The sequence below is a fragment of the Perognathus longimembris genome, chromosome 3, assembly GCF_023159225.1.
Source record: "Perognathus longimembris pacificus isolate PPM17 chromosome 3, ASM2315922v1, whole genome shotgun sequence".
NCBI lineage: Eukaryota > Metazoa > Chordata > Mammalia > Rodentia > Heteromyidae > Perognathus > Perognathus longimembris.
The window spans coordinates 774,678-800,534 of record NC_063163.1 but is presented as its reverse complement, the minus strand read 5'-3'; the positions used below and the strand labels follow the sequence as shown (position 1 = coordinate 800,534).

Genomic DNA, 25,857 nt, shown 5'->3' with positions numbered 1-25,857 from the left:
AGAGCACCGAAGGCGAGGCTCTGTTCCAGGAGCTCACCCGCACGGCGGGTGGTGGTGGAGCGGGCGGTCTCCGCATGCCGCCAGGCCCTGGGTGCCCACGGAGGACGGCGCAGGCAGGGAGCTCCTGGGCGTGGTGGCGGAGCGGGCGGTCTCTGCATGCCGCCAGGCCCTGGGTGCCCACGGAGGACGGCGCAGGCCGGGAGCTCCTGGGCGTGGTGGCGGAGCGGGCGGTCTCTGCATGCCGCCAGGCCCTGGGTGCCCACGGAGGACGGCGCAGGCCGGGAGCTCCTGGGCGTGGTGGCGACCGCCGCTTCGGCAGCGTCGGGCTGCACAGACAGCAGCTCAGGCTCTGCAGCGCCTGGCCCGAGCTCAGCACACAGTGGACAGAGGAGGGAACGGGTTCTGCTTGCTGACCACCAGCTTCTGGTGCTGATGTGATATGTAGCCTTTGATGTGACCCTGGAGAGAAAGAGAAACCGGCCGGCTAACGCTTCCAAGTCCGACTCACGTCTGAGGTCGGTGACTTAGTGATTTATCCCTGGGCATGCAGCATTCCTCCTCCTAACGTATGCGCTGGGGGACAATGAAGAAAAACATACGTGGGGGAGAACACGGAAATACGTATTCCACACAGGATCCCGACCTGCCCTTTCCCACAACGTCTCTCTGATGTATTTTCTGGGGCACAATTGGTTCTGTCAGAAATACCTTCACAGGGCTGAGTGTAAGGACAGCCTGGACTACATAGAGAGACCCTGTCTGAACAGACCAGGGGAGGAGGACCTTCCCTAACCCTTTTATCACAAGTGCGGGTTCCGGTGGGCACGGCTAGGGAGCGGCTCTGGGCCCGTGGGGAAGGAAGGGGACGCACCATGTAGACCAGGGGAGGAGGATCTTCCCTAAAGCCAGAGCCCCTTCCTTACAAGCGTGGGTTCTGGCTGGTGCAGCCGGGGAGCAGCTCTGGGCCCGTGGGGAAGGAAGGGGACGCACCATGTAGACCAGGGGAGGAGGACCTTCCCTAAAGCCAGAGCCCCTTCCTTACAAGCGCAGGTTCCGGTGGGCACGGCCGGGGAGCGGCTCTGGGCCCGTGGGGAAGGAAGGGGACGCACCATGTAGACCAGGGGAGGAGGACCTTCCCTAAAGCCAGAGCCCCTTCCTTACAAGCGCAGGTTCCGGTGGGCACGGCCGGGGAGCGGCTCTGGGCCCGTGGGGGAAGGAAGGGGACGCACCATGTAGATCAGGTTGGCCAGGATGCACTGCACCTCGTCAATGTCCACGTCCTCCACGCGCATGAACCTCAGGGCGACCAGGAAGGCGTCCAGGGATAGCTGGTGTGTTCTGAGTAGCAAATACCTGGAGAAGGGAGAAGGCCGTGCTGTGCTAGACAGGGAGCACTACTCAAGGGCCAGGAAGGGGGCCGTGCAGGTGGGAACCAGTGCTCACCTGAGACAAAAGTGTTCACTAAGTCTATCAAAGATACACTCCAAAAATGAGAGCTACTGGGGCAGGGAGTGTGGCTTAGTGGGAGAGCGCTGGCCTCGCATGCACGAAGCCCTGGGTTCGATTCCCCAGCACCACATATACAGAAAACGGCCGGAAGTGGCGCTGTGGCTCAAGTGGCAGAGTGCTAGCCTTGAGCAAAGAGAAGCCAGGGACAGTGCTCAGGCCCTGAGTGCAAGCCCCAGGACTGGCAAAAAAAAAAAAAAAAAAGAGCGAGTGAACCATTAAAATACATTTTTACCTCGTTTTAAAAGGCCTCTAGGGCTGGGGATATAGCCTAGTGGCAAGAGTGCCTGCCTCGGATACACGAGGCCCTGGGTTCGATTCCCCAGCACCACATATACAGAAAACGGCCGGAAGTGGCGCTGTGGCTCAAGTGGCAGAGTGCTAGCCTTGAGCAAAGAGAAGCCAGGGACAGTGCTCAGGCCCTGAGTGCAAGCCCCAGGACTGGCAAAAAAAAAGGCCTCTAGTACAAAGAGAGCTTCCTAGACACGTACTGCACAGTGGGTTTGTTCTGAGGGGCCTCTGTTTCGTGTTAGGAGCTGCGAAACACGGACGTGTGTGTTCGGCTGGTCCTTGTGTATTGCTGGTAGACTATTCATGTCTGCACACAGGCCTGCCCTATCCGAGTTCAGTCTTATCGGAGGAGCCAGGGGTGAAGGTCATCTGAGGAAGGGGCTTGAGCACACGCAGGGTCAGCGAGCGCCGGGGCTTGAGCCGGTGCCAGGCGCCCAGCTCGCCCCAGCTCCCCGGCGGTGCGGTGCCGGCGGCCTGTGGGACCCCCAGCGGGAGGCGAGGGGCCAGGACGCCCAGGACGGAACCGGTGCCCTCAGCCGCAGCTGCGCGTGGCTGCACTCACACTTTCTTAAAGAGGCTCCTGTAGGTGATGATCTTGAGCTTCTCCAGGATGAGGAAGATGCCGCAGCGGATGAAGAAGGTCTCGTGCTTCGCCAGGGCCTCGTGGAGCAGCAGCAGGTTGCCCTCGCTGGGGGAGGGGCAGGCGCGTGAACGCGTGTGCCGCCCACCCGCACACACGGCACACGCGGGAAGGGCAAAACCCACCTCACCTCACAGCCTTGGTCACCTCGGCAAACTGCATGAGGTGGTACTTCCTCAGGAGCTCCGTCGTCGGCATGTGGCCCTGGGACACAAGGAAGTGCTTTCACTTCAACACAAAGGCCTCCAGGGACACCCTCACCCATGGGTCGCTTTGAAAAAGCAGCGCATTTTAAACGTTTTGCTCTAGGAGAAGTAACTGGGGCGCAGTACAGCTCGCTCAGGGCTGTGACCTTCATCCATGCGCTGTGACCTTCGTCTATGTCCCTTGGCAGCACTCGGGTGGGCGGGGCAGCCACCCAGGGGAGGCACATTGGAGAGGGAGGGAGAGGGGAGGGGCGGCGGGGGAGGGGCTCGCTGTTTTCCCTCGTCAGCTGTGCTGCACTGTGGGGGCTTTGGCCACAGGTGGGGGGACCCATTTCACTCGCTCGCTAGGTTTTTAGGGAGTTTTACTTTCACGGCAAGGCGGGCAAAGCTCCCGGGGGAAGGTGTGAGCTGCCGGGGCACTGGCTGAGTGCAGTCCCTGCTGGGCGGGGCTCGCATGCCGCTCCGACTAGACGGACGCGGCCCCTCTGGGTCCTCAGAGCACCTGAAGCCACCAAAGCTCGGCTCACCAGAAGCATCTTCACTGGAAGCAAATAGATCAGAATCATCCTCTTGTTCTTCTGACTGGAACGGTGGCAGTGCTCAAAGGCAAATGACAGGTACTCCTCGGCTGCAGAGAGCAGACCCCACACATCAAGCCGGCCCCACCGGACCTTCCCCGGCCTTCCCTCCTGGTCACATTCTGCTGTGATCCCACACAAACGTGCTAGCCGGGTGCCAGGGGCTCAGGCCTATAATCCTAATTACTCAGTGGGCTGACATCAGAGGATCGGGAAAGCCAGTCCAGACAGAAAAGTCTGTGGGACTCGACCTCCAATTAAACAGCAAAGTGCCAGACTGGACGCATAGCTCAACTGGTAGAGCACCATCCATGAACAAGCATGCTGAGCTGGACTGTAAAAAAGTAAGATAAATGTTGCTTCCCTTCTCAGCCCCAAAACAGGCAGCCTGATCTTACTTCTGTTAGCAGTGATGAGTCTGAAGTAAAACCCACAGCTGTCTGGGACAGTCCCTAGAGGGAACACTGCAGAAACTAATTTCTGCTGAGATTTCCATTTGCCTAAGTCCACCTGCCGTTCACCTGCCAGGCCATTATGGTTAGCATATTAGAGACAGTGCTCCAGACACATCTGAACTGCACACAGCTCTAACAGACTTACCACCCTCCTGTTCAGCATGCAGTCCGGTCACCATACACACAGCCCTAGTACAATAACGGAGAATCACCACCCTCCAGTTCAGCATGCTATCCAGTCACCACACACATGCTCATCACAATGACAGTGAACTTCTGTTTCGTTTCTTGTGCCACTCCTGGGACTTGGACTCAGGGCGTCTTGATCTCACTTGGCTTTGCTGCTCAGATGGTACTCTCCTGCTTGAGCCATACCTCCACTTGCAACTTTTTGCTAATTAATTGGAGATAAATCTCATGGACTTTCTTGCCTAGGCTGGCTCTGAACCTGAATCCTCAGATCTCAGCCCCTTAAGGCAGCTAGAATTAACAGGTGTGAGCTACCAGTGCCCAGTGACTGTGCACTCTAAGAACAATCTTATTTATGTGTGAAACATAAATTCTGATCTGCCAGCAACTTTAAAACGGGTCCCATTTCATGCAGAACAGTTTAGGTATGTTGCTCAGGAGTCTAAAGCACGCTTCTGGGACCTGCCAGGACGAGGCGCGAAGGTGGGGGAGCCCCGGTGACAGAGCTGGGCAGGGAACAGGAGGCTTCTATCCCCTGGGGCAGAAGCACACCAGGACAGTCCTCAGTGGACAGTGCTCTCGGGCCTACATACGAAGGAAACAGGATGGGCCACTGCAGTGACCCATCTTCTGCAGGCCCTGTGGCCAGAGGCAGCAGGGCCAGAGGCAGCCTCAGGGGCCTGGGGCTGGCCGGGCAAGGGAATCTCCACTGACAACTGCTACCCTGCTCCTCAACTGTTTGGCCAAGTTTGGCAAAGTGAGCCTGAAACCTCACCGAGGGAAGTGGCTGTCACAGAGCCCAGACTGCCTCTTGTGCCCTAGCAGGGGCCCTGTGGGCAGGCAGACAAGGACCAGCTGGGTGTCTGCACAGCCCACCACCCATGGGCATACTCTTCCAACCTGGCCTTCACTGGCAAATGCCCATGAACTGGACCCCAAGTCCCCTGGACATACAGGGAACTCTCCCCGCAGCGACGGCATGCTGAGAATCGGCTGTGAGCAAAGGGACTGCACGGACTTTTTGTCAAATGTCACCCTTGGCTTGCAATCAAAGACATCTAGAGGAGGGGCGTAGGGTTGTGTCTGGCATGGTGAAGTGCTTGCCTAACAAGCACAAGACCCTGTGTCACCAAAAAGAAGAGGCACGAGTCTCTGAATTGACACACGGGGAATGTGTCAAGTGTGCTCGTCACCGTATAAAAGTAGGGATCACAGGGATGGAAAACACACCTGGCAGACGCTTCATCCACTTAGATACAACTGAGCAGTGCAGGGTTCCCAGCCATGAGTGGCCTGAAGCAAAGACCCAAGGGTCAGGCTGGCTTTCTAGTGCCTGGGAACGACCTGGGCGGGGGGGGGGGGGGGGGGGGAAGGCGGTAGGGGGGGTCTCAGCTCAGCTGTCTCAGCAGGACACTGTGTTTCTTTTACAGTAATATGGAAGCTGAATGAGATGGTCTGGAAGGAACACTCAAAGTTTCAGAAACCATGACTCTCCAGCTTCCACATTAGTACATCATCTCTAGGGACAGTAGGTGATGTTCCAAACTTCCACTCAGGAAGCCCCCAGTGGACACTGTATCAGCACCGGAGAGACCCAGTCAGGATCATTTAAAAGCTCCTGCTCTTAGGTTTTCTGTTTTAGAGAAAGAAAAATAAAGCAATGAGGGAAGAACCAAGGAAAGTTCTCCTTTAAAAACCTGCCATTGCCCCACGAACAAAATAAAAACCTGCTGTCTGCTGGGGATATAGCCTAGTGGCAAGAGTGCCTGCCTCGGATACACGAGGCCCTAGGTTCGATTCCCCAGCACCACATATACAGAAAACGGCCAGAAGCGGCGCTGTGGCTCAAGTGGCAGAGTGCTAGCCTTGAGCGGGAAGAAGCCAGGGACAGTGCTCAGGCCCTGAGTCCAAGGCCCAGGACTGGCAAAAAAAAAAAAAAAAAAAACACCACCAACAACAAAAAAAACCTGCTGTCGTCTATGAACACATTGCACAGTTGAGTCTGCGAACCTGCCGTCGTCTGTGAGAACGTTTCACAGTGAGTCTGAGAACCTGCCGTCGTCTAGGAGAACGTTTCACAGTGAGTCTGAGAACCTGCCGTCGTCTGTGAGAACGTTTCACAGTGAGTCTGAGAACCTGCCGTCGTCTAGGAGAACGTTTCACAGTGAGTCTGAGAACCTGCCGTCGTCTGTGAGAACGTTTCACAGTGAGTCTGAGAACCTGCCGTCGTCTAGGAGAACGTTTCACAGTGAGTCTGAGAACCTGCCGTCGTCTGTGAGAACGTTTCACAGTGAGTCTGAGAACCTGCCGTCGTCTGTGAGAACGTTTCACAGTGAGTCTGAGAACCTGCCGTCGTCTGTGAGAATGTTTCACAGTGAGTCTGAGAACCTGCCGTCGTCTGTGAGAACGTTTCACAGTGAGTCTGAGAACCTGCCGTCGTCTAGGAGAATGCTTCATGGGAGAGTGGCAAGTGGAGCATCACCAGGCAACAATGAAGCTTTCTGCCATGAGGCCCTGGCCCTGACGGCAGGGGAGGGAAGGGAAGCCACGGCCCTGGCCCTGCTGACGGCAGGGGAGGGAAGGAAGCCACGGCTTGCCGTGCTCAACTTCAGACCAAATGAAGCAGCAAGTTTAGGAGTCTGCACTGTGCGACAGAAGAGGTAATAAAACAACCACCTCATGCCCCAGGGAGCTAGGCCCGTGAGCGGCTGGTGTGGCATCAGGGAACCCCCACTTGGCTTGGACCAGAGACATCCCAGGTGGCTGTTGTAGGGAACAGAGCTGACTCCATCTTGATTAGGGAAACAGTAGGAAATGTTGGGGGGAGATTAGGTTAACCTGACCCCCAAATTCTGCTTCTGTAAATGGCTTGTTTGTTGCTTGCTCTACCCTGTGTCAAGCTCCCACATCTGTGCAATGCTTTTTGTACCTTTATAAACCCCAATTTGAGGACTGCTCGGGGTCACAGTGTCAGCTCCCGAGTCTGCACTGTGTCCCTGGCGGGTCAGCCCGCTTTTCACTGGTGCAGTTTCAGCTCCCGAGTCTGTGCTGTGTCCTTAGCCAGTCAGTTCACTTTAAGATTCCCCAATAAATCCATCTTTTTGCTTGAGACTGCCTCTGAGTGGTGGACTCTTGGAGGGATGGGGACCCCCCCGTTGCCCTCAAACCCCATTACATGGCTATTTTACAAAGCACAAACCCTCGAGGGGCCAGTGGCTCATGCCTCCTAGCCTCAGGAGGCTGAGATGAAGAGGATCATTGTTTGAGACAAGTCTGGGTAGAACGGTCTACAAGAGTCCATCTCTAATTAGTCAGAGCAAAGCCAGGCAGGAGGCATGGCTCAAGTGGTAGAGCAGTAGTCACGAGCAAGCAACCTGAATGTGAGCTTGAGAACCAGAGTTCGAGTTGTCAAAGAAGAAAAAGCTAAGCATGAAAGCAAGCCACAAACAGGAACCATGGCGTGAAGCCTAAAGAAGCCCCCTTCGGAGAGGCTGAGGTGGAGCCGGGGCCGAGCCACATTGCAGCCCTCAGCTCCATCTCTCAGGCAGGTCAGCACAACCAGCACATGGGGTGGGCGGTAAGAAGAGGCAGGAGAGAAACAGCCTTGTCTCTACTCCCAGCGGCTTTACCACCTCAGACCTGCACTGCGGGGCGCCCACGTACATTAAGGGCCCCTGCATAGGTTCAGGTCCCTACATACATTATTCAGGGCCCTTGCATATACTACAAGCCCCCGCATACATTAAGATCCTCTGGCACAACCTTCCCTTATTTACTGAGCTTTACTGTGGAAATGACGCGTAACCTAGACTGTCCGCCTTACATCAGAGAACCGCAGCACTGTTCTGAGACTGTCTGCACCACTCGGACTGTTCAGAATGCAGAGCTGGTTCTTGTGTTTTAGATGAGCAACCTACCTTGCTTGAAGTCACTATCAAACATGGCCTTGCGTCCCACGTAGTATTTGTACGTGACTCTCTGTGCAGTGCTATAGTCATCTTTCAAGTTGGAGCTGTCAATGGCTCTGATCAGGGGTTTACACAAATGGAGCTTGTTGATCTGTAATAAAAGTCCGTTAAAATATTTAACAATAACAACAAAACAGGAAGGTAAAAGGACCTAATTTTGTGCTTCTAAGCATACGCCTCTTTGGTATGGGAATAGCAGAACCTTTTAAATCATCGAGGTTATTTACTAGTAAAAGCAAGCTGGTACAGGTGGGTCAGATCAGTAGTACTAGCTGCTCAGAAGGCTGAGATTTGAGGATCACGGTTCAAAGCCAGTCCAGGCAGAAAACTTTGTTGACTCTTATCCCCAATTAACCACAAAATACCAAAAGTGAATGTGTGGCTGAAATGGTACAGTGCCAGCCTTGAGTGAAAAAGCCCAACAAAATTGAGTAGCACTGAGTTCAAGCTCCAGTACCTGTCCAACACACGTGCGTGTGTATGTGCACACACATATACATGTAATAGTAATAATAATGATTTTAAAGAAGGCCATGTGGCAAAACCCACACACACTCAGGAAATCCTGAGCTTTCCAAGCAGTGCCACCTGCCCTTCAGGGCGCTGGAAACTAATAAAGAGCAGCATGCCCTTCGGCCCGGCGGGGACAGGAGGCACGAAGTCAGCCACGGACAGATGAAGGCTGCTGAGCTGCCCCTCAAGGAGGGCAGAAACAATGATGTGTGAATCCATTTGTCCATCTCCGTGCCCCATGATCAGAGCTGCTATTGCATAGGGATCAGTTCTTCCACACGTCTGGCCACCCGGTGTACAGGGCCTTGCTCCTGCGCACTTTCACACATTCACACAACATGTACAGCAGGTGCTCAGTGCATGCCAGCCATCGGGGCTACGAGTGTGGTCAGCACTGTTTCCTAGGGCATGCTGGGCAGTATGGTAACAAGCAACAGTCATGGTTCATCTGGGAAGACAGATCATTTATAGACTCACACAGAAGCGTACCTTAAAGTAGATTTTAAATAACTGATTCACCAGAAACAGCATCCCCCACTTCTTAGAGTCCTCTATGCCAGCACGACTAGGAGAAAACCATGTTTTTATAAGTTACAAAGTAAACATTTGAGATTTTACAAATCTCAAAAAACGATATCTTGAGATAAAGTCTCACGACTCAGGAAGAATGAACAAAGATATCTTACCTAATGGGCGACATTTTAAAAGGACCAAGCCAGGAAATCTAACTGCAAGTCAACACTTTGTTGCTCTCTCTGGCACAGCCTGGTTTCTCCCGTGGTGGGTAGAAGGCTCACTGTTTCGAGGCACACCCTGTAGGCCTCTCCACACATGAGGTCACCAGGGCAGACCCACCCTCCAGGGAGACACAGGGACAGTGGCAGCAGGCGCTGCCCCCAAGGCCACCGCGAGGCAGAGTAGAGCAGAACAGGCTGGGGCCAGCAGCTGGGATTTGTGTGGCTCTGCGGATGTGCATTTCACCTCAGGAAACAAAGGACCAACACAAGCATATGGAGAAGGCAGGCATCTGGGGGCATTACTCAAATGGTAGAGAGCGTGTCTAGCAAGTGCGAGGCCCTGAGATCAAACTCCAGTGCCACCTTAACCCCCCCCCCAAAAGAAATAAAAGGACAAAATATGCAAGCGTTCTGTCAGTACAAAAATGGTGTACACTGCCAGGTGCCGGTGGCTCACACCGGTAATCCTAGCTAGTTAGGAAGTTGAAATCCAGAGGGCTACCCAGAGGGAAACGTCCACGAGACTCCATCTCCAAAATAACCCACCAAAAGCTGGGCTGGAGGCACCACCCAAGTGGTAGAGAGCCAAGCAAGCAAGCAGCGCTGAGTTCAAACCCTGGTAGTGACAAAAAAAGAAAAAAACACCTATGTTCCTGTACTAAGCTGCCAATGATGAACCAGGAACAAAGCCTGTTCAGGAGACGTGAGACAAAGGCAAAGCCTGGGAGGAGAGTGTGCTCCTCGGGTCTGCGTGTCTTCTGGGTGTCCAGCAGGGAGTGGAGCTGCTGGGCTATGTGGAACCCCGGACCTAACGCGATGCGGAGCAGCGGTAGGACTTCAGGGTCCCCCGGCGGCCCTGTGTGGTGGCCCACCGAGGGAGGCCCCACTGGCAGTCCTTGGTGACTGACAGTGCTGAGCATCTCCTTTGCAAAGTGTCTCAAGTCTATGTCCGTGTTTACACCGACTTGTTTTCTTGTGGTTCAGCTCTATCAGTTCTTCACCTGTTCCAGACTAGACTCTTATCAGACAAGCTACTTTCAACTATTTTCCCACTTCCCCTAGTTTTGGGTCCTGTTTTTCACTGCTGTGCTTCTGGCACGGAAGCACAGCTCCTGAGAGCACACTGCCTGATCAAAGTGAGGCAAGTCGCTGCTGTGCAGAAGGAGGCTCACACCCAGTACCACGTGTGTGGTCAACATTCATTGAGCACTACCATGCCAGTGACGGGTGTGTGTGTGAGACTCAGGCCTCAGCACACTGCCGTCTGTGCCACTGTACCATTCACATCGTCATCGGAAACACTGAGGGCCACAGGGGATGCTGTGCAGAGCCGGGGGGCCCTCGGGGACCCTGGACCATACAGGGATGGCCGGGTCAGCACAGCAAGACCCCAATTCAAAACAACAAGAACCCCAAAGAAGAGAACTATATGCACAGTGGGTTCAAACTCCTAACCAAGATGAAGGATAGGAAAAAGATTAAAAACTAAATTACAAAAATCTAGCAGAAACTAACTTCAAGCTTAAGCAGCTCTGTGAACTGTGATCAGGCCCCACCCAGCAGAACAAGGAACTGAATGATGACAGAACAAAAGCCCGCTTGAGACCAGGGAGGGCAGAGCGCGATGACACCAGCCGGGAAAACCAAGAACCACATGGGGACACCACGAAGTGCTGACCAGGCAAAAGTGGCCCAGAGTTGTCAAAATGAAGACACGAACTGGAGGGATGGCTCAAGAGGTAGAGTGCCAGCTGTGAGTGAGAAAGCCACGTGACAGTGCAAGGCCCTGAGTTCAAACCCCAGAACTGGCACACACACAAAGACAAATGAAGGTGGTTTCACAATCCCAGACAGTGGCAAGAACCCACAGAGCCGAGGGAGCCAGAGGAGCCGACTGCTCGGGGTACACAGGGCAGGGTGCGCGTGAGATAAGTGTAAACCACTTTACAGACTCTTAACGGCTTTCTGTAAGCAACATTATCACCAACTGTGGGGTTGCAGCAAATGTCCACAGTGAGCCAATGGGAGGGGCCAGGCTGCCACAGTGCCACGCACAGTACAATCCTCACACACTCGCGTGCACGGTCACGCACCGTACAATCCTCACACACTCGCGTGCACGGCCAAGCACACTACAATCCTCACACACTGGCGTGCACGGTCACGCACAGCACAATCCTCACACACTCGCGTGCACGGTCACGCACCGTACAATCCTCACACACTCGCGTGCACGGTCACGCACCGTACAATCCTCACACACTCGCGTGCACGGCCACGCACAGCACAATCCTCACACACTCGCGTGCACGGTCACGCACCGTACAATCCTCACACACTCGCGTGCACGGCCACGCACCGTACAATCCTCACACACTCGCGTGCACGGCCACGCACAGCACAATCCTCACGCACTCATGTGCGCAGCCACGCACAGCACAATCCTCAGACCCTCACTCACGTGTCACTGGCACACACAGCACAATCCTCAGACCCTCACGTGTCACTGGCACGCACAGCACAATCCTCAGACCCTCACTCACGTGTCACTGGCACACACAGCACAATCCTCAGACCCTCACTCACGTGTCACTGGCACGCACAGCACAATCCTCAGACCCTCACTCACGTGTCACTGGCACACACAGCACAATCCTCAGACCCTCACGTGTCACTGGCACACACAGTACAATCCTCAGACCCTCACTCACGTGTCACTGGCACGCACAGCACAATCCTCAGACCCTCACGTGTCACTGGCACACACAGTACAATCCTCAGACCCTCACTCACGTGTCACTGGCACGCACAGCACAATCCTCAGACCCTCACGTGTCACTGGCACACACAGCACAATCCTCAGACCCTCACTCACGTGTCACTGGCACACACAGTACAATCCTCAGACCCTCACTCACGTGTCACTGGCACGCACAGCACAATCCTCAGACCCTCACTTATGTGTCACTGGCACGCACAGCACAATCCTCAGACCCTCACTCACGTGTCACTGGCACGCACAGCACAATCCTCAGACCCTCACTCACGTGTCACTGGCACACACAGCACAATCCTCAGACCCTCACTCACGTGTCACTGGCACGCACAGCACAATCCTCAGACCCTCACTCACGTGTCACTGGCACACACAGTACAATCCTCAGACCCTCACTCACGTGTCACTGGCACGCACAGCACAATCCTCAGACCCTCACTTATGTGTCACTGGCACGCACAGCACAATCCTCAGACCCTCACTCACGTGTCACTGGCACGCACAGCACAATCCTCAGACCCTCACGTGTCACTGGCACACACAGTACAATCCTCAGACCCTCACTCACGTGTCACTGGCACGCACAGCACAATCCTCAGACCCTCACGTGTCACTGGCACACACAGTACAATCCTCAGACCCTCACTCACGTGTCACTGGCACGCACAGCACAATCCTCAGACCCTCACGTGTCACTGGCACACACAGCACAATCCTCAGACCCTCACTCACGTGTCACTGGCACACACAGCACAATCCTCAGACCCTCACTCACGTGTCACTGGCACACACAGCACAATCCTCAGACCCTCACTTAACGTGTCACTGGCACGCACAGCACAATCCTCAGACCCTCACGTGTCACTGGCACACACAGCACAATCCTCAGACCCTCACTCACGTGTCACTGGCACGCACAGTACAATCCTCAGACCCTCACTCGCGTGTCACTGGCACGCACAGCACAATCCTCAGACCCTCACTCGCGTGTCACTGGCACGCACAGCACAATCCTCAGACCCTCACTCACGTGTCACTGGCACAGACGCGGAAGCAGCTCATTAACAACTCGGCAGCCTTTTCCAGCATGTCCCCAACTTTGCTCTTCCCCTTCTTTACCAACTGCTGATCAGCCTAAGAAAACAAAAAACACATCTATTTTTAAAGCAAAAACTGGTAATTAGAAAGACCAAGTCCTGGGGCTGGGGATATAGCCTAGTGGCAAGAGTGCCTGCCTCGGATACATGAGGCCCTAGGTTCGATTCCCCAGCACCACATATACAGAAAACGGCCAGAAGTGGCGCTGTGGCTCAAGTGGCAGAGTGCTAGCCTTGAGCGGGAAGAAGCCAGGGACAGTGCTCAGGCCCTGAGTCCAAGGCCCAGGACTGGCAAAAAAAAAAAAAAAAAAAAAAAAAAAAAAGAAAGACCAAGTCCTAAAGGTTTTAAGTTCATACGGTACTTCTATAATTTTCTTCTTTTTCTGGCAGTCCTGGGTTTGAACTCAGGGCCCCGTCTTGCTAGGCAGGGGCTGTCCCGATAAGTCACACCCTAGTCTTTTTTGTTGCACTGGTTCTCTACTAGGGCCCACACCTAGACCACAACCCTACTTAACAGTTCCCGGGGTGGTGGAGGGAACAGGTGCACACCCACACCGCATCAACCTGCCTGGCACGCAGCCTTCTGTGGCTTGTTCCCTGAGCACCTTCCCCCTGCAGGTGGCAGCCACGGCCATGCATGCAAGCCCCTCAGCTCTAGAAGGGGTAAAACACGTGCTCCTGTCGATGCTGCACACAGCTTCTCTTGATGTATTTGGTGTCCTGACGCTCACTGGAGAAATGAGTCGGGGTGGGGAGACCCGGGACCTTTTCTGGAACACTGGACAGCAGCACCGCGTGCCCAGCACCAGACGGCCTGGCCAGCCGGCTTGGTGCTAAGTCCTTGCAGGTGTTCCCATTTCAGCGTCTTCTCTGTGAGGAGGCAGGTGAGGAAGGGTTGAGACGGCGAGGCCTCACCACAACGGGCACCAGACGAGGCTGCTGCTCTGCTTGTAGCAACTCACACGCAGCCACGCAGGCAGGTCTCACACCGTCCCCGCAGCGGCAAATGAAACACGCCTGTCCCTTCCAGGCAGACAAAGGATGGAGAGAGCTACCAACCACAAAACAAAGCCAGGATCTGGGCCTGTAACTGGAGTTATGCAGTCCAACGCTGGCTCAGGCAAACGTGTGAGACTCTATCTGGAAAGCAGACTGAAAGTACTGGGGTGCACCTCAAGCAGAGGTGTGCTAGCCTGGCATGCCCTGAACATAATACCCAGTACCAAACAAAACAGAACACAACAGAACAAGAAAAGCCCACACCTAAATTTTGGGGTGACCTATTATCAAAGTACATTATATGCATGTATAAAAACATCACGATGAAACCAATTAAAGATGTGTTAAAAACAAACAAACAACAACAACCCTTACAGGTGCTGGGAATGTGGCTTAGCGGTAGTGTTTGCCTAGCATGCATGAAGCCCTGGGTTCGATTCCTCAGCACCAAATAAACAGAAAAAGCCAGAAGTGGTGGTGTAGCTCAAGTGGTAGAGTGCTAGTAGCCTTGAGCAAAAAGAAGGTAGGGACAGTGACCAGACCCCAAGTTCAAGCCCCAGAACTGGCAAAAAAAACAAAACAAAACACAAAAAAACAAAAAAAACACACCAACCCAAAAAACAAACAAAAAACCCTTACAATTTTGGAAAACTTGTAGTGACTACTAAGTCAGCAGCTTCCCATTACTACAGGTCTTTTCTGATGAGGCTGCCAGACATATTAACAAACACAGGGTCTGGGACTTTTGACTGCTTATTTACTCATGAAGGGTCAGTCAGCACTTGGAATTTCTCTGTAATCCAGCAAGCCAAAACTTTCCAAATAACCAGGTTGGGTCGGCGTACTTGTACCCCGAGGGGATGTCATGGGGGGGCCCTGGAGGGTGACCAAGCCTTGGGGTCAGGGAGCTGAGCTTATGAACCCTGGACCTGCCCGCGTAGGAAGGCACACAAGGTGCCATCTAGGACCCAGACAGGGACCCTCACCACACACACACACGGCTGGCACATTGCATCCTGGCGTCCTCGTCTCCAGAACTCCAGAATTACTGTGTGCTTTCTCCAGCCCACCCCACCCAGGGCGCACTGTCAGAGCAGCCCCAAGGGGCCACCAGAGAGCAAGCAGGGCCCACAGTCACACAGGGGTAAAGATCCAGGGCAAGGGCGGGGCAAACCCGTGGGATTTTGTGCAGTGGTAGGAAGCTTCAGAAGCTACCCTGTAACAAACCTTCACAGAACTCCCCAAGCCTGGCAGGGGTGCTCACATCTGGAACCCAGACTACGCAGGAAGCTGAGATCTGAGGATCACAGTTCAAAGCCAGCCTGGGAAGAAAGGTCTGTGAGCCTTGTTTCTCCAATTAACCATCAAAAAGTCCAAGGTGGAGCTCTGGCTCAAGAGGCAGAGCGCCAGTCCTGAGCATGAAGGCTAAGAGTGAGTACCCAGGCCCAAAATTCGAGCTCCAGGACCAGCAAAAATAAAAAACCACAACCAACCCTCCACACCTGTAACTCCAGCATGCAGGAGGCTGAGAAGGGCTGCAAAAATGGAAGGTCGGGCTGGGGATATAGCCTAGCGGCAAGAGTGTCTGCCTCGGATACACGAGGCCCTAGGTTCGATTCCCCAGCACCACATATACAGAAAACGGCCAGAAGCGGCGCTGTGGCTCAAGTGGCAGAGTGCTAGCCTTGAGCGGGAAGAAGCCAGGGACAGTGCTCAGGCCCTGAGTCCAAGGCCCAGGACTGGCAAAAAAAAAAAAAAAAAAAAAAAAAAAAGGAAGGTCATCCTGGGCTACACAGGCAGGCCCTGGGACAAAAAGCCAAACAAGAACACACAAGACCATAGATGACTCCCTTTCTGAAGGTGGCAGTTGCTTGAAAGGCCACTGGAACATGACGCCGTTTCCACCGGCCCCCACCGTCAAACACCTCAACAAAGGAGAGAGGCAGCAGGCTCTGCCCCAGCTCAGGTTTACCAAGAGTGGGAGATGCAAAAGAAACACCTGTCTTAGGGCATTCTGTCTTGAGTGTAATTAAGTTTTGCTTAAAAGGTTAGTCATAGTAATAGGTCAAGGGTTTTTTTTTTTGTTTTTTTTTTTACTGTTTTTTTGTTTTGTTTTGTTTTTGCCAGCCCTGGGGCCTGAACTCAGGACCTGAGCACTGTCCCTGGCTTCTTTTTTTTTTTTTTTTTTGGCCAGTCCTAGGCTGTGAACTCAGGGCCTGAGCACTGTCCCTGGCTGCTTTTTGCTCAAGGCTAGCACTCTGCCACTTGAGCCACAGCGCCACTTCTGGCCATTTTCTGTATATGTGGTGCTGAGGAATCGAACCCAGGGCTTCATGTATACGAGTCAAGCACTCTTGCCACTAGGCCATATTCCCAGCCCTGTCCCTGGCTTCTTTTATCCCAAGGCTAGCATGCTACCACTTGAGCCACAGCGCCACTTCTGGCTTTTCCTATATGTGTGGTGCTGAGGAATCGAACCCAGGGCTTCATATATATGAGGCAAGTACTCTACCACCAAGCCACATTCCCAGCCCGTTACTGTTGTTTTTAAAGGAGTATTTGTTCAACCTCTTTGCCACTGTCCAGAACCCCAAGTCCCGTGCTGCCTCCGTTGGAGGGATCTGCAGACTGGCCTGTGGAGCACAGCACTGGAGGACAGACACCATGGTGTAAAGTACTCTCCTCAGCTGTCCACCCCTCCTAACCATTTTTTATCATTCTACTCCTTACCATACATGGTTGGCCAGGTACAGAACATCATGTTCTGCACAGCCAGGGCAGAAGTCTAAACAAACGTTCCGTAAATCCACCTGCAGCCACCCAGAATAAACCACCAGCCAAGTCCCCTCCCAGGCTTCATTCCCCGTATCGGACATGACCCACCTCCTACTCATTCCTCAAAGCTTTTGGAAAGACATGAGATTAAGCGGCAGTATCAACAAGCTTTAGTTTAAGAACAGCAGCGGTGGGAAGTTGCACTTACATTGTTGGCAAACACTCGAAGGTCAAGTGCTACTGCGTACATGACAGGGAGGGCCCTGAGGGAAAAAGCAAATGCACCTGAATAACCACAGGCGCTTCAGATTTCATCCAGAGGAGGGAAGGATCTTGGTGCCCAGGGCTGGTCTCCAAGATGGGGTCCACACCTCCCCATCCTGACAGCGCCTCTCTACTTCCTGACCTCCTGTGGGGGCAGGTTGCAGTCCCAGGCTTCCTGGACAGACCAGAGACCACACACCCACTTCCTGGCTCCTGCCCCTGTCCCAACCCAGGTACAGCCCTGATCTTAACAGGGGGCTTCTCCATCTCCCCACCACCAGCAAACAGCTCCCTTTAAAAAACTCGTGTTTCAGTAACATTCCTGGCAGGAACCTGTATGCAAAAAACAAGGTTGAAGAACAGCTTGTACACAGCCGACAGGCTGAACCAGGCTTCCTTTTTTGTGTAAGCTAAGTCTGTACTCAGAAAAGGAAAGGGGGTGGGATGTTGGCGTAAACAAAACTTAAGTACCCACAGTTTGCTAATGAATCAGAAATCTTAAAGATACAATTTAGTTTCTTTATAAAACTAAACTTAACCCTATAATGGATGATCACTCTTTTATAAGTCAGGACACAGTAGACCCTTGCAAAAAATACCAGGAAGCTGAAACGTGTTCCTGGGGAGATGAGGGGGTAGGTCAAGGGGCGAGGAGGGCACAGATGGGGAGAGGAAGGGAGGCCAAACACAGTCGTGATAGTGAATGTACAATGTGATAACGGAGCTGGGTAATTTGAGGGGATGGTTGGGGCTAGGAGAGATGGGGAGGAATGATGAAAGGGGGGGACAATGATCAAGATTTATGTACTTATATATCAATGTGTTGAATTCAAGAGCCTTTGTAGAGCTATATAAACAAAAAAATAAAAATTGCCACTTACTAATGTCTAGCTGGTTTTGTTTATACTTACCAGTTTTCTTCTTTGTGGGCCTGAAATGCCCTCAGGAATGATGTGCGATGTCAAGGAAGGTTTAACATGCAGAATTCAAACCATGTTACACATAATAAAAAACAAAGAACAAGAGCTGGATGCCTGTAATCCCAGCTACGCAGGAGGTGGGGATCTGAGGACTACGGTTCAAAGACAGCCCAAGAAGAAAAGTCCAATTAACTAGCAAAAAAGCAGGAAGTGGAGCTATGGCTCAAGAGGTAGAGCACTAGCCTTGAGCACAAAAGGTCAGGGACAGTGCCCAGGCCTTGCGTTCAAGCCCCAGGACAAGCACAATACATACATACATACATACATACATGCATGCATACGTGGAAAGAAGGAAGAAAGGAGGGAGGAAGGAAAGAGGAAAAGGAAGCCTAAACATTAAAGGGTACAGCACATCTCTTAAACACTGTGAGTGCTGGGCTTAAGGGTATGGCTCAGTGGTAAAGTGCTTGCTCTAACAGTGCAAAAAGAATAAGTGCACATTGTTTGCTCTTAAGAAAAGGCTTGTGCTCACATTAATCTAACTATCATTAGATCTAAGTATACTAAACATATCTTTCCCCAGAGTAAAAAAAGGAATTTTTACTTTAAGTTTGCATCTGGTTCTTTGTGTGTGCCGAGGGCCTGCCATTATCACTGGCTTTGCTTGCTCATGGCTAGTGCTCTACCACTTGAGCCACACCTCTACTTCAGCCTTTTTTTTTGCCGGTGTCACAGACTTTTTCTGCCCAGCTGGCTTTGAACAGCAGTTCTCAGATTTTAACCCACTGAACAGCAAGGATTACAGCACAAGACAGCAGTGCACAGCTGTGTTTAGTCTCTTTAACCCCAGATGGTCATGAGTACTTTTAACTACTTCAGAATCTGTAGTACAAAGTGAATTTTAACAACTCTGTAATTCTTAAACTCTGAGGTGACTTGGCAGTAGTCCATTGTCTCCCGGGTATATTCAAACAAGGCAGTTGTTTTGTTTTCAAATGTAGAGCTATATACAGCTTCTTGGCATGCTCATCAAGGAGGACCTTAACGGTTACCTACTAAGACTACTAAGACTCTGCTGGCTTGATGAAAGTCTTCATGACCACACTCGTACACTCGTGAAAATGTGTCTGTGTGTACTCTTAACTATCTAGCCCTGAATTTCAAACTTCTCATACTGCAGCAAGTGACTTAGCAGTTCTTCTAGGTTCAATGTGTTAAAGGCAACAAAATACTATTTTTTTTTTTTGGCCAGTCCTGGGCCTTGGACTCAGGGCCTGAGCACTGTCCCTGGCTTCTTTTTGCTCAAGGCTAGCACTCTGCCACTTGAGCCACAGCGCCGCTTCTGGCCGTTTTCTGTATATGTGGTGCTGGGGAATCGAACCTAGGGCCTCGTGTATCCGAGGCAGGCACTCTTGCCACTAGGCTATATCCCCAGCCCAACAAAATACTATTTTTAACAGAATTAAATAAGATCCCTTCTCTCCCCATTCCCACGCTAGTGCTAGGGACCGAATCTCAGCACCCAATGGTATTTGCTGAGTGAGTGCTCTAACACTGGGCTAAGCCCTCATCCCCAGACCCATCCTCTTGATCAGTGCTCTCTCTCACTCCATAACTGGATAAGTCTTAAGATACATGTTAAACCTTAAGTATCAAAGTCAATTAGCTAGAATGAATGTCACTTCCAAAATATTTCAGTTCCTTCCTAATTGCAAGTTTGAACAACTAGGTCAAGGTTTCAAGACCTTGAACCCCAATAACCCACTGTACCCACCAAACAAACACTGCGCGGCTACACATACAAGAAAAGATATTGGACTATGACCGTCTGGCACTTGTACGCCTCTATGAAGTCATGGTTCCCCACTGCGTAGGTGCATCTGAAAGAGAAGCATTTATACCATGAAAACCTAGGTGCTAGTCATGTAGGCCAGAGCTCAGCTCTGCCTCACCCCTCACCCTCATTCTCTACTAGTCTGAGAGGGACAGCTAGAGCTCCTTCTTAGCAGCTGATGAAAGCTCAGAGGAGAAAACATCTGATTGTTTGAACCAGAATATACAGACGTAAAGTAGAATGCCATACTGGAGCTCTACCACTTGAGCCGTGCCTCCTTAGCTTATTTTTCAGGCAGGGTCTTGCTCTTTGCCTAGTGGCCAGCTTTGGAACACAGTCCTCAGAACCTGTGCCTCCTACGCAGCTGGAGCGACAGGTGTGAACCACCATCCCCGGCTGTGAAGTCCAGGGGGTCTGTTCCAGCAGGCCTGGGTGGAGAGACAGAAGACAGAGCATGGTCCTCCCACCCCGCCAGTGGGGCCACCGGGATGTGCTAACCGAATCCTGCTGGGCACCATTTCATCATTACGCCTGGAACCCTACCGTAGGTTACAGAGATAGGAAATCAGAGTGCCTCACACTGCAAGGAAAAGCAGCACTTCCCACTTTCCCAAAGACCCTCCTGAGTTTTTACGGCTTTCCTGCTCCAAAACCTCACATTCAGACTGCTCTGAAACACAAGACAAAGCAAGCAGGAAAGCAATCCAATCCACATGGCTTCAAGACATAAAGTTCTGCCTTAGCTGAGAGATAAAAGCCACAGATACCACATGAAAATAAGTATTTCTGCTGGGCTCTAGTGGCTGGCACTTGTAATCCTACCTTCTCAGGAGGCTGAGATCTGGAGGACTGTAGTTCAAAACCAGCCCAGGCAGAAAAGTCTATGAGATTCCATCCCCCCAAATAAGCAGCAAAACGCTAAGCTGGAGGCATAGTTTTTACGTGGTAGAGCACCAGCTAATAAGCTCTGAGTTCGAACCATAATACTGACTCCCCCAACTTTTTAAAATGTTTTGTTCAACTTCAGTTTCTTTTCCAGCAAGGCAAAGAGGCTAACATTGGACATATTTCCTGAAAAAAAGAAAGTATGACCATTACCAAGTGATTCTTTACAGTTTGACATAAAACAGCCACACACTGTTCCACAGGCTTTACCCGTGAGGTAAAAAATGCACACTTCTGCTTTCCCACGTCAGTTACTGCTCCAAGCAAAAGATAATGTACTACAAGACTTCTACAAGGTCAGCCCGTTCTAGACCTGTCTTTCTTCCTTGCCAATGTTACCTTAAATGAGCTGCAAACATTTCATCATAAGGGGGTTCCAAAACTTGCTGACACTTCTCTTCTGGAGAGGCCATCTGATTTATAAAGAGAGAAATGGCAAAAAAGAAAAAAAGTAGATAAAATTACCAGGCACAGAAAGCACTACATTAGAGAGAGATAGGGACAAACTTGTTCAAAACTTCCTAGTTAACTTTAATGCTTTGTTTTTAGCATTTCTAAATATTCATTATCCTACAGTACTTGCCGTATTTCCACAGAATAAGAAATCTGTGAGCACAATTCACTTTTGCCTGACACAGGCCAGTAAATATCCTAGGCACTTTCAGTATTTAATAGCCACTCAGTCAAGAACCAGTTACCAAGCCACTGTTCAGGTATTATTGAGTAGGTATATATTCAGGAGACGTGCCGGGCCACGGAAGGAGCACGTGTCCTGGGCTGATGGCTGACGTGGATTTCCAACTTTCCCTTCCTCACAATTCAAAACTGCTATTATTTGAGCATGGTGTGTATCAGGGCTCATTTTTCATGTCACCTTAGCTTTCCTGTCACCAAAGTGAAAGTCTTTTGCATATGACTGGAGAGCGTGTCTGGAAGAGGCTGGTACTGGAGGGGAGATGGTCCTGCCCCAAGGGGCTGTGAAGACAGAAGGAAGGGGAAGAGGGAGAACTGACCCCAGGCTCCCAACTGCTGCCAAGATGGGACACCTTTTCATCTTTCTGGTCCTTAGCCTCGGGATCTTGACTACAACCGTGGCTTTCCTGCCAGGGTCCCTTGTATGTGTCTATCTCTGTGAGTGCACTAAAGCAGAAAGGAGTCAACGAGTCCTCTACTAAGTGTGCATGCACGTTTAGACATACAAACATGGGGAATCACCCTAATGAAATGACCGACTCAGATGGGGGCAACAATAACGGAGCCGCACTGAAAGGTTGATGGGGCGCTTCACAGGCAGGCAGGACAACATAACAGAAGGCACACAGCACTCAGTGGGGTGCTCTGGCCATGGTGGCCTGACTCCTGTGACATCTCTGGCACTTGGTGCAACAGCTCTCAGAACCATCTGCTGCTCGCTCCAAACCTCAGTTATATAGGAACACGAGGCACAGGACTCAGTCAATGAAACAATTACATAGCTCCTAAGGTAGCTTGGGAGTTCTCACTGGAGGGGCAATGATGGCTTTCTATTCAAATGCTAACTTCTCTGTAGAACTGGCTGCCTCACAATTCTCCCTAGAGGCTTGATGCACAACTCCCATCTACCTGCAGCCTCGGGTTTGCAACATGAGGATGCTTGAAAGACACCAACTCTGCACAAGACGCTCCATCTCTGGTATCAATTGCTTCATACACCTGAAATGTGAAAGAAAAAACCTAAGTAGACTGTAAATGTAAGTAAGTAAAACGTAAGTAAACCTAAATGACCTGACCAACACAGTACATATCACTAAAATCTATCGTCTCCTTCTTAGAAAGGAAGGCTCAAAATCTAACACGTCAACATTCTTTAGTCAGCAAACAATCATATCATCTTGCCTCTTGCAGAGGCAAGAACACAAGCTAACAGCTTAGTACCTAGTTATTATGAAGGTGGGTTACTGTAACTTCACTTGGTCACAACTAGCAAAATATTTAAGCATTGCTTATATAACTAAAAAAAAAAGGTAGTTAAACAAATTAAAAGGGCTTCCACTCTAAGTATAAGAAGTAAAGGACTAGCTGAGTAAATGGTGTCACACTGATACTAAAACATTTACCAGATGTTAAAAACAATGAAATCATCCATCTATATGTAACAGTCTCAGGCAATTCTACAATATGCATCCTACTGAGTGGTAAAAAAGGTTATGTGTGGGGAAACTGTAACTTGGCTTAGGAGAAAAAAAAGGACAAACTATGCATAGCACCGAGGCAAGGGTTACACACCATGCAACCTGACTGCCTGGGGTTAGGGTAGGGTTAAGGGGCTGGCAAGAGTGACTTTATATACCTCTGTTTGGCACTAGAGGCCTGGGTCCCTAAAAACATCTGTAACTAGAAAACCAAATATAATGTGTGCATGTGCTAGAGATTGACTCAGGGCATGGTACCCTCAGCTTTCTTGCTTAGGGGTGGCTCTCTACCACTTAAGCCATGCCTGTAGTTCAGCATTTTGCTGGTAATTTGGAGATGGAGTATCTCAAACGGTTCTGTCTAGATTGGCTTCAAACTTATCCTTTGATCTTAGTCTCCTGAGTAGCTAGGATTATAGGTGTCAACCATCAGTGGAAGCCAAATGTACTTAAATTCGATCTACAAAAAATTCTAATAACACAAGTGAAATAAACCAAGCATAAAGCTGCATGTATAATTTTATAACAGACATGTAAAGTTATACACACTCCTCCCTCCCTCCCTCCCTTCCTCTTTGAAGACAGGGATGATGCAGCACTAAGGTCTAGCAATCTTCTCAAACAGCTAGGGCTACAAACACATACCACCTGGACCAGGTGGCCATGTAACTTTGACCAGGGACATCGTGTAACCAGGATATTCAAACAGACTAAAACACTTAGGGACAGGTCCTCCGTACTGTACCTTGTCCATGAAAAGCAATGAGAGCCCGGTACATGCCCACCAGAATACAGACGTTTCTTGGCATTCAATAGGGTTAAGTCTTAAACCCAGTGTGCGAGTCGCCCCCCGGGGAATGCCTTACCTAGGGCAGGGATGGGGAGGTGTGGCCAGGTGGATAAGGATTAGGTAACTGCCTCTGGGCATGCCGGTTACCCAGGTAACTGGGTGGAGACTTAACCCGGTGGGAGGCATCTGCGCGGAGCCCGCCAGGGGCCTTGAGCTCGGGAAGGAGCCTAAGGCTCAGGCAGAGAAAAGCTTCTAAGGTCATCCGACCAGGGATGCGGAGCCCCAGGATCAACGGGATGACCCACCGTCAGAGCTCAGCGCAGCCCCCTCCAACAGACCCTTGTGTGTGGTCCCCAGGAAACCTAGTTTCAGTCTGTTTAGCTCCACTAAAAACCACACCCTCCTCTGAAAACCATACCGTCCTTGGGCCATATGGGCGGGTCCATGGAACCAAGACCCCGGGCAGACAGAACCCCCACCCCTGCTCAGGGAGCCTCGGGTCCCGGCCTGCCGGGTCGGGTCTGGTTCCTTTGCCAGGTCGGGTGTCGAATCTTGACCCTCTGGACCCTCCCCGCCGATGGCTCCAGTGCCGCTGCGATTACAGGTGGGGGCCACCACGCCGGCCTGGTGGGGAGACTCGAAAGCCAGCCTCGGGGCTCAATCCCCAGCGCCCGCGGCTCCCGCCCGCTGGGGACGCCAGGCTCGCGGCGCCGACCAGACGGGGGTCAGGGCTCGGGGCCGCGCCGGGCGGCCCTCCCCGCCTCAGGGCCCCGCTCCGGCCCCCAGGACCGCGGCCCGGAGCTCGGCGCCTGGCACGCCCCGCGGCCGCCCGGCGCCGGGGGCCAACGCGCTCGCTCGGGCGGCCGCCCGCCGCGCTCACCTGCTGCAGGTACTGGTTGATGGTGATGTGCGCCATGGCGAGCGCGTCACTTCCGGCGCGGGTCCGGCCCCGCCGCGCGCCCCGGCGCCGCGTCCCGCGCGCGTTGGTTCCGGAGGGGACGACGGGAGCCGGGCCGCCGAGGCGCGCGCGCGCACGCGCGAGCGGGGACGAGGGTCGGCTTCGGCGCGAGCGGCCTGCCCCGCGCCCCGCGCCGCCGCGCCGCGCCCGTCCGGACCCCGCCTGCTTCAGGGCCGCCGCGACCGCTCCGAGGCTCCCCGCGGGAGGGGAGCGCCGAGCGCCCGAGCGCCCCGGGACGCGGAGCCGGCCGACGTCCGGCCCCGCCGCGCGTCCTCGCGCCCCGCGCGCCCCCGTGCTCTTCGGGGGCCGGGCGGGGGATCGCCGTGCGCGCGCGCCGGGTCGGGCCGCGCGCACGCACGGAGGGCGGCGCCGTGCGCGCGGCGGCCGTTGGGTCTCGGGCGCGCGGGGGGCGGCGCGCACGGACGGGGCGCCCGGGCGGAGGAGGAGCTTGGCGCGCACGGACGGGCGCCGGGCGGGAGGAGGCGGAGGAGGAGGAGGAGGAGGAGGAGCAGCCGCAGCCGGAGCCGGGCGCGCACGGACGGGAGCCGGGCGGGAGGAGGAGGAGGAGGAGGAGGAGGAGGAGGAGGAGGAGGAGGAGCCGGGCGGCGCGGGGCGGGGCGGCGTCCGGCCCAGCCATGGCGGACGAGGGCCCGCGGAAGGGCAGCGTCTCGGCACTCGTGGGCCGCACCAACGGCCTCACCAAGCCCGCGGCCCTGGCCAGCGGCCCCGCCAAGCCGGGGGGCGCGGGCGGCTCCAGGAAGCTGGTCATCAAGAACTTCCGAGGTGGGTGCGCGCCGCCGCGGGCGGGCGGGCGGGCGGGCGGGGGCCGGCGGCGCGCGCGCGGGGACGGGGCCTCCGGGGCCGCCCGGGCCGCCCGGGCCGCGGGGAGTGGGCGCCGCGGGGCCCGCGGGGGTCGGCGCCCCGCCGGCCCCGGCCCCGCTCCCCGCCCCGCGCTGGGCCCCGGCCCCGCGCCCCGCGCCCCGCGGCGCCTTCCGGGCCTGCCCTGCCCCGGGCCGCCGCTGACCCCCTCTCCCCACAGACAGGCCGCGGCTGCCGGACAACTACACTCAGGACACGTGGCGGAAGCTGCACGAGGCGGTCCGGGCCATCCAGGGCAGCACGTCCATCAAGTACAACCTGGAGGAGCTCTACCAGGTGGGCCGCGGCCGGCGGGGGTGGGGGGTGTGGCGGGCGGCGGCCTCCGGCCTAGGCCGCGGCGCCCCGGGGCGCGCCCGGCTCCCCGCA

At 53.5% G+C, this 25,857-nt stretch overlaps 2 protein-coding genes across 2 annotated transcripts in view; one reads left to right on the top strand and one right to left on the bottom strand.

The window, feature by feature from the left end:
• Positions 1-259: 259 nt before the first annotated feature.
• On the bottom strand, positions 260-24,684 carry Pcid2 (PCI domain containing 2). Its single transcript, XM_048341072.1, has 14 exons — positions 24,535-24,684; positions 22,296-22,385; positions 21,033-21,106; positions 19,729-19,794; positions 17,906-17,947; positions 16,939-16,993; positions 12,890-12,993; positions 8,836-8,911; positions 7,783-7,924; positions 3,171-3,271; positions 2,568-2,641; positions 2,360-2,485; positions 1,230-1,353; positions 260-459 (listed from the first exon to the last, which is right to left on the bottom strand). The coding sequence occupies exons 1-14, from the start codon at positions 24,568-24,570 to the stop codon at positions 370-372; spliced, it is 1,200 nt and encodes a 399-aa protein (XP_048197029.1). The 5' UTR covers positions 24,571-24,684; the 3' UTR covers positions 260-369.
• A 520-nt stretch (positions 24,685-25,204) lies between these two features.
• The window catches only part of Cul4a (cullin 4A), a 34,806-nt gene continuing 34,153 nt past the window's right edge, over positions 25,205-25,857 (top strand). Inside the window, exons 1-2 of the mRNA XM_048341070.1 lie at positions 25,205-25,395; positions 25,652-25,767. Of these exons, the coding sequence (XP_048197027.1) occupies positions 25,248-25,395; positions 25,652-25,767 (264 nt within the window). The 5' untranslated portion in view covers positions 25,205-25,247. The remainder of the gene's footprint in view (positions 25,396-25,651; positions 25,768-25,857) is intronic.

Coding starts and splice junctions, on each gene's coding strand:
- Pcid2 (XM_048341072.1), bottom strand. CDS start 24,570: ATGGCGCACATCACCATCAACCAGTACCTGCAGCAG. Junction 16,994..17,905: donor GCCCACAAAGAAGAAAACTG/GTAAGTATAAAC, acceptor TTTTTCCCTCAG/GGCCCTCCCTGTCATGTACG. Junction 2,486..2,567: donor GAGGTGACCAAGGCTGTGAG/GTGAGGTGGGTT, acceptor CCCCTCCCCCAG/CGAGGGCAACCTGCTGCTGC.